Source organism: Kryptolebias marmoratus, linkage group LG17 (assembly GCF_001649575.2).
Source record: "Kryptolebias marmoratus isolate JLee-2015 linkage group LG17, ASM164957v2, whole genome shotgun sequence".
Taxonomy (NCBI): Eukaryota; Metazoa; Chordata; class Actinopteri; order Cyprinodontiformes; family Rivulidae; genus Kryptolebias; species Kryptolebias marmoratus.
This window is the reverse complement of record NC_051446.1, coordinates 5,593,281-5,600,806: the sequence shown is the minus strand read 5'-3', so window position 1 is coordinate 5,600,806 and position 7,526 is coordinate 5,593,281. Positions and strand designations below refer to the sequence as shown.

The window sequence follows — 7,526 nt, the reverse complement described above, 5'->3', positions numbered from 1 at the left end:
AGGAAGGAGGTTCGTGCCACGAACTGTCATCAGTAAGGTATTGGACTGGATACATAACCACAGACTTACTTGCCATCCCGGCGTTTCTCGAATGTTGGCTTTTGCAAAAAGATATTTTTGGTGGCCAACAATGGTTCCGGACGTGAAGGAGTATGTCTCAGCCTGTTCTGTTTGTGCTAGAAATAAGACCCAACATCAACCACCTGCTGGCCTTCTCCAACCACTACCCACTCCTGCTAGACCCTGGTCACACATTGCCCTAGATTTCATTACCGGACTTCCACCTTCTGAAGGTAACACCGTTATATTAAATATCATTGACCGGTTCTCCAAAGCAGCTCACTTCATCCCGCTAGCCAAACTTCCGTCAGCTTTTGAAACAGCACAGCTCCTAGTCACTCACGTTTTCAGACTTCATGGCATACCACTTGACATTGTTTCAGACCGCGGACCACAGTTCATCTCTCATGTTTGGAAAGCCTTTTGTAACGCTCTAGGAGCTCAGGTTAGTCTTTCGTCCGGTTATCATCCTCAGACCAACGGCCAAACAGAAAGGTGCAACCAAGAGTTGGAGGCTGCTCTCCGGTGTGTAATAAATCATAATCCTTCTTCTTGGTGTAAGCAGTTGCCATGGGTTGAATACGCCCACAATGGTCACACGTCTTCGGCCACAGGTTATTCTCCTTTTGAGGCCTCATTAGGTTATAACCCACCTCTTTTCCCCCATCAAGAGACAGAGATTCTGGTTCCGTCTGTTCAGGCCCATATTCGACGGTGCCATAAAATATGGAGAGAAACCGAAGCCGCCCTGTTGAGAACTGCAGCACAAAACAAGAGGTTTGCAGATAGACATCGGTCAGCGGGACCCAAGTATCAGGTGGGGCAGAAGGTTTGGCTATCCACTAGAGACATTAATTTAAAGGACACACCTAGGAAGTTGGCACCCAGATTTATTGGACCATATACTATTGAAAGACTCATCAATCCCACCGCAGTTAGACTCCATCTACCACCATCCCTGAGGATCCATTCATCATTTCATATCTCTCAGATAAAGCCGGTGACTGAGAGCAATCTGAGAGATGAAGAGATTGTCCATAATCTGTGACACTGGAGATATCATAGCATACTTCTGTCTGTAAAATTTGTCATATTTGAAATAAATGGTAAAAAGACAGAGATCCAGCAGGGTGCAGGGGTCTCATTTATAAAACTAGGTCTCATTTATAAATCTGGCGTATGCACAAAATGGGGCCTCAAACTTGCATACGTCACTTTCCAAGCAAAGTTTGTGAACTATAAAACACAAACTTGATGGAAAAATGTGCAGTCCATCAAACCAACTCTGAGCCATGCGTACACTCATTTTGGAGACAGGGAAACTGGTGACACAGATGGTAAAGTGGGGTATTGAAGCCACACTCACTCATGATTCCTCTCAGATATTTAATTTCACTCCATGATCAAACTTTAATCGTAAATCGACTTTAACATAAGCTTTCAAAACAGCAGTATTATTTATGCTTCTGCTGGTGAGCCATAAAGACCTTTCAAATAAAAATAGCCTTTTAAACCAACTTAAAGCTTAAATAAAAGTTCAAACAACATTTCAAAATTTTCTCCCCATCACATCCTTCTCCCTGGATGATCACCGGGGTGATGTGTACCACAGATTAACACAAGAGGGAAAAGTGGCTCCCCCCTCAGGCGCTGCCTCCTAACCCCCTTTCCAAACCCCCAGAGCACAGATGAGGCGCACTTTAATACCACTCACATCCATTCATGCTCCTTTGTGGGGGTGCACCCGATCAGTTTTTGGCACAACACCGAGCATCCTTTTTTCAAATGGTGTCAGTTTGGATACACCCTCACCACTACCTGTGGCTGACATGCTCATAAAATCTGACCACTTTTTCTCCACCTTATGGTTATGCATAGGTCAATACATTAGTGAATGTCTTTCAAATAACACAAATAATTGCATTTTTCTCATAAACGTTTCAAGGTACTCAGTATACTTTAATCACAATTACAAACCATGTTCCCCCATTGACTGAAGCTAAACCTGAGTTGCTTTTCAACCTTTTCTGTGATTTTTTATCTGCATTGCCGTTAGCTATGTTCGGCTGACTTTGATCATAGTAATAAATCTAGCAAAATTCTTGCACATCAATTGAAAAAGAATAAAGAAAATGAAACAATTTCAACATAACTGACAGTAATGGTAAACCAACTAATGACCATAAAGAAATCATTTCAAATTTCAGAAATTTTTATAAAAATCTATATTCAAAAGCAGTGGCATCTGGTAGAGTTTTCTCCAGGGGAGGCTATAAGTCCAGATATCACACCTGTGTTTTTACATAAATTAAAACAACAAAAGCAACATTATAATGTACATATAAATGTACATATGCACAAGTGCTTCCTGAACACCAATACTTACAAAGATGGAGGTCTCCCAAGGCACAAGCCTGTAGGACACGTTTAGCGTTTATAAGACCTGTTTTCTCCCTTATTTTTCAAAACTTTACCGGAGAAAATATGTCAAAGCTTGTTTTATGGTGAGAGCACTCACTACATCACGTATTCTGCATGTATAATATAACAAAGATCAGATATCTCACTCCGATTAGAATTCAAAACCAAACATTTTAACAGTTTTTAGCATAAATTTTCTTAAACTAATTATTAACTATGAACTTATTTATTATCTTGTGTATGTAACTTAGTCACGAAATGAACTTATTGCTGTCTTTGAATAAAAGGCAGCACACCCGCGGCTCGACCTTTTAATCAGGCAAACTTTATGACAGATGGATGTGACGTCAGACCCCCGTGGCGGGAGTCCCACGCTCCCGCGGCGGGAGGGTGGTGAAATGTAAACCAAACTACATTCAGCTCTGGGCGCAGGAGAGGTGTGCCCCTTATCTGCAAACACATGCGCGCACACACACACACAACATGCACCACATAGTCTTCTACCGCCTCTACACACACACATGCACTTTCCGGTGTTCTGAGTCATCCCCCTCCCACTTTCACTATTTTAATTAGTACTTCTAATGTTGGCTGTTTAGCGGATCTTTGGTACTATTAGAAAGTCTTCTGTATCATTAGTTTTAGCATTGACATGTTTTAACTTATTTAGCCTTCCTGTACATTTAGTTTAGTTCCTGTACATTTAGTTTAGTTTAGTTTATCTTAGCTCTTTCTTTCATCAAGGGATTCTCTTTTTATTGGGACAGTCACGTTTGTTAAAACAATGTTTATGCGTCTATGAAACCATAAGTTATCTCTTTCATTGTTTGGCTACTTTCTAAATACTGTGTATTGAGTTTTCAGTTTAAAGTAATGTGCTCTTATACTTGTTTTAACTTTTTAATCTTGAGTGTTTCGACATAATGTTAATTATTATTTGCATATCTATCACTGTGAATTCTTAATTATTCTTAATTGAATCTAATTTGGTCATTTATTATTATTGTTATATTCCATCACCTCACCATGGTCCTTCGAGCAGGATCCTCAGTTTCCTCAGTTCTGGAATGGCCCCGTCCTCGTTGTGATATTCATCAATCTTGTTAGCTAGAGGACTTCATCGTTACCATCTCAAGATGTCACCTCCCTTCAAATACACTCTATGATCACTCCAACGAGGGAGCCATCACTCAATGTCCTGCTTCACTTTTAACCCTAGAGAGACCAGCGCCTCAAAATGTCAGCTCAGAAGTCTTATCAGCCCTGTTGGAAATAATTCAGTTCAGTTCAGTTCAGTTTACTTATATAGTGTCAAGTCACAACAAAAGTCATCTTAGGGCACTGTAAAAAAACATTCACATACATCACAAATAGCCAGATAGTAAAAGTTATCTATCTAAGGAAGCCAGCAGACTACACTGAATCTTCACTTTGTCGCAGTTTCCCATCCTGAGCAGCACATTGGCTACAGTGGAAAGGAAAAACTCCCTTTTAACAGGAAGAAACCTCCAGCAGAACCAGGCTCAGGATGAGCAGCCATCTGCTTCAACCAGCTGGGGTTAGAGGACAGGAAAGAGAGAGAGAGAGACAAACATAGAATGACTGGTCCAGGTATAGTTTCTATTGGAAGAAAGACAAAGGAAATCATGTTAGTGACAGAAATAATTACAGCAGAGCAAGTAAGACAACAGCAGATTGAAGTGAAGTTAAGTGAAATTTATTTATATAGCACTTTTCAAACAGCTAATACAATCCACAAAATTTGTTTATACGCAGATGATGCGTTGCTGTTTCTGGAGAATGCAAACCACTCTCTTACAGAAACAATAACCTAAAGAAATAAATTCTCAACAATTTCAGACTACTCTATTAATTGGAACAAATCAAAGGCCCTTCCTATCTCCTCTAATATCCATCTCTCCCCAACCATTCCTGTACTGATCGGAAACATCAGGTACCTGAGCATCAATATTTCTAACAGGCTGAATGAGCTGACACAGTTGAATTATGTTTCATTACTCAAATTAATAGAAGACGATCTCACACGATGGAGAACTCTTCCTCTCTCCCTCATGGTACGGGTGTCTGCTATTAAAATGATGGTTCTCCCTAAAATAAACTATACCTTCTCTATGATCCCAGTTAAACCACTCCAGATTTAGATTATATCATGTCAAAATGTCTATGGATATAAAAAACCCCACGGATTAGTTTGAAAAAATTACAAAAGGCTAAAAATTTAGGAGAATTGGAACTTCAAAACTTTTATAAATATTACCTGGAACATAGACCATAATATATCTTAAAATGGAAATAGAAAACTCCTTCAGATAGTCTATGGATAGAAATTGAACAAACACTATATAAGGACATCTGTATCTCAGATATTCCATTTATCAGCCCCTTATTAAGCAGCATGGCTGTTTTAAAAGCATCAATATCAGTACAACTTTGACAGCCTGGTGGGAATACCTCAAAATAAGTAAGTCTTCAATTCTTCCACACAAACATACACCCATTTTGAAATAACGCAGACATCCTGCAAAATAAAAAGGCTCTGAACTTTTCAACATGGAGTAGCAAAGGGATAAGTCATTTAGAGAATATATTTGATGGGAGAGATTTTGTGCCTTTTTGTGTTCGAGAAGATTCATATGGCATTGACAAACATAAGATCTTTGAATATCATCAAATAAAATCTATTATCCAGTCCAAATTTAAGATTAAACAGAAAAACATAAAACTTCCTCCAGTAATAAGTAGCCTCCTTAAATTACAAACTCCAAAGTTACTCTCAAAAACTTACATAAAACTTTCAGAAGTAGATTTAACTATCTCACTTCCCATCAGTAAATGGGATGTTGATTTATCTGGTACAGCTTTTAACTTTTGGAGTAAAATTCTAAAGTTAAATAGCTGTGGCAGCCATCTTGAATTGGTTTGAGTCTAAATGTTAATCAGTTGTAGATATCAATCTTTTATGAGAGTTTCATTAAAATATTGTAAGACAGGTTAAGCTGTTATCAGTATTTAAGCTTGATTTTGTATTTTGTTTTAGTTTTCCAAGCCTATGTTAGTAAATGCCATGTAGCATCACAAGACATGTATGTTCAGAGTTAGGTTGTATGATTTCAGTTCTCGTGGCTCCCTGTATGGACACTGCAAAATGCTGTCTGTGCCAGAGCTAGAGACTGAAATGACACAGTATTTAAGTCAGAACGACTCAGCTGTCATTGTAACTTACCTGTTACTAGAGGAAGTAAAGTTCATAAAAGAGACCCTTTTTTGTTGTGTATCTTCATGTACTAACACACTTCCACCGCACCGGAAGGCAAAAGCACGATAATATGTTCAGTGATTCATGAGATATTTCACTAACAGAACTCTGACAGGTTTTGTAGAAAGATTTGGACCCAGAATGCAGACTGACACAAGGAACTCAAAGATAATTAATTTATTAACAAAAAATAAATAAATAAAAGACTTACACGGAGAATCTCAATGAGACACAAGGACAATACCCTGACTGTGGTGCAGAAACCAACAATGAACCAGCAGATAGAAAATGACCAGAGACTGAATATAAAGGGCTGAGGGTGAGTGGAAGATTGACTACAGCTGAGACTAACAGGTAATGGGGAACAGGTGAAGTGGGCGTGGCAGGCTTACTGGAAAAGTACTGAGCTGAGGGCAGGTGGATAGTGGCACAGGGAACACAAAGGGCACATGGAGCAGAACTACACAAGAACATAAGAAACAGGGAATAAACAAAAACACACAGATCATAAGAAATAAAATAGAACTACAGAAACACAAGTGAAAACAATTAAGCCTAATGCAAAAAAGTTACTCAAAAATAACTCAAAAACCCATATCAGGTTAATCTAGATTTTTCAATCTTTCAGATTAAGCTGCAGTACAATTTATAGATTCTTTGGTTTCTTTACTGATATAATAATACACAAGAAAGCTTGAAATATAGAATTCAGCATCTCCCTGTGCAGATAACTCTGGCAGTTTTCTAAAGTTTTTTTTTTTGTTTCTAAATGTAATGGCAAACAGGTGCTCAGTGTTCTGAAGCAGATGACACTCTAAATGTAACCATCTAAACCTTCACTGTGAGAGTTTGGAGGAGAATTAAGTCATACTGGTAATGTTAGTCTTTAATTTGTAGCATTACTCTGCTGCTAGTGGTGTTAGGATGATTTTAAACAATAGGACATAAGCTTAATGAACAGCATTTTGGGTAATGTAATGATCAGGAATTGGAGAATTTATGGAGGGTGGATGAGTGGAAAGAAGTCATCCATGAAAGAAAAAGTTGGAAATGATGTTTGTTAGAGGAAATAAAGATAGAGTTATTTACACAGAATGAGCATAATATCTTCCTTTGTCTAAACTTTCTTCTGCACCTATTTATGTAAAACAGACGTAAGAGCAGAAATGAGCTAAAGAAATTGGCATGGATACACAGTGATGGGAGGTAAAAGGAAGAGGAAAAAAAGCATGTGTATCTTTAAAGTGTAATTTTTGTTATCAACTCATAGCAATATATCACTGTCAAATGCTTTACTTGTCAGCTAAATGGCTGCTTATGGACAGTTCTGAGTGCTGTATGAGACGTTCCACCATAGCTGCCTGTAGCAGATGATCACAACTCTGTCAGGAACGCGGGACACGGAAAAGAACCCTGAGTGCAGACTCATAGTAAAAAATAAACTGATTTAATAACTAAGGAAAAAAATCACAAAACAAAAGCTGACGGGGCAGCAAACAAAAACAGAACGAAAACCAATAAGCACAGGGGAACAAGACATCAGGGAACTAAGGCACGGAGACAGCTACAACCAACAAAGGAAATACAATGAACCAGCGGATAGTTAGAGAAGTGACTGGGTTTTTGAATACTGAGGGTGACGAGGTAAGTAGAAACAGGTGAGTGGAGATAATTATGGACAGGTGGAGATGGGCGTGACAAGGAGGGCAAAAAGAGTGACAGGGGAGGAGTGTACTACTGAGCAGGAACATAAACAGGAAAAAAAAAA

The 7,526-nt window shown here is 38.6% G+C and overlaps 1 protein-coding gene across 1 annotated transcript in view; it reads right to left on the bottom strand.

Annotated features, from left to right (window-relative positions):
- Window positions 1-506: 506 nt before the first annotated feature.
- Window positions 507-7,526, bottom strand: part of LOC119617888 — a 15,741-nt gene continuing 8,721 nt past the window's right edge. Inside the window, exons 5-6 of the mRNA XM_037980925.1 lie at window positions 1,011-1,075; window positions 507-818 (exon numbers count right to left, since the gene is read on the bottom strand). Coding sequence (XP_037836853.1) covers window positions 507-818; window positions 1,011-1,075 — 377 coding nt within the window. The remainder of the gene's footprint in view (window positions 819-1,010; window positions 1,076-7,526) is intronic.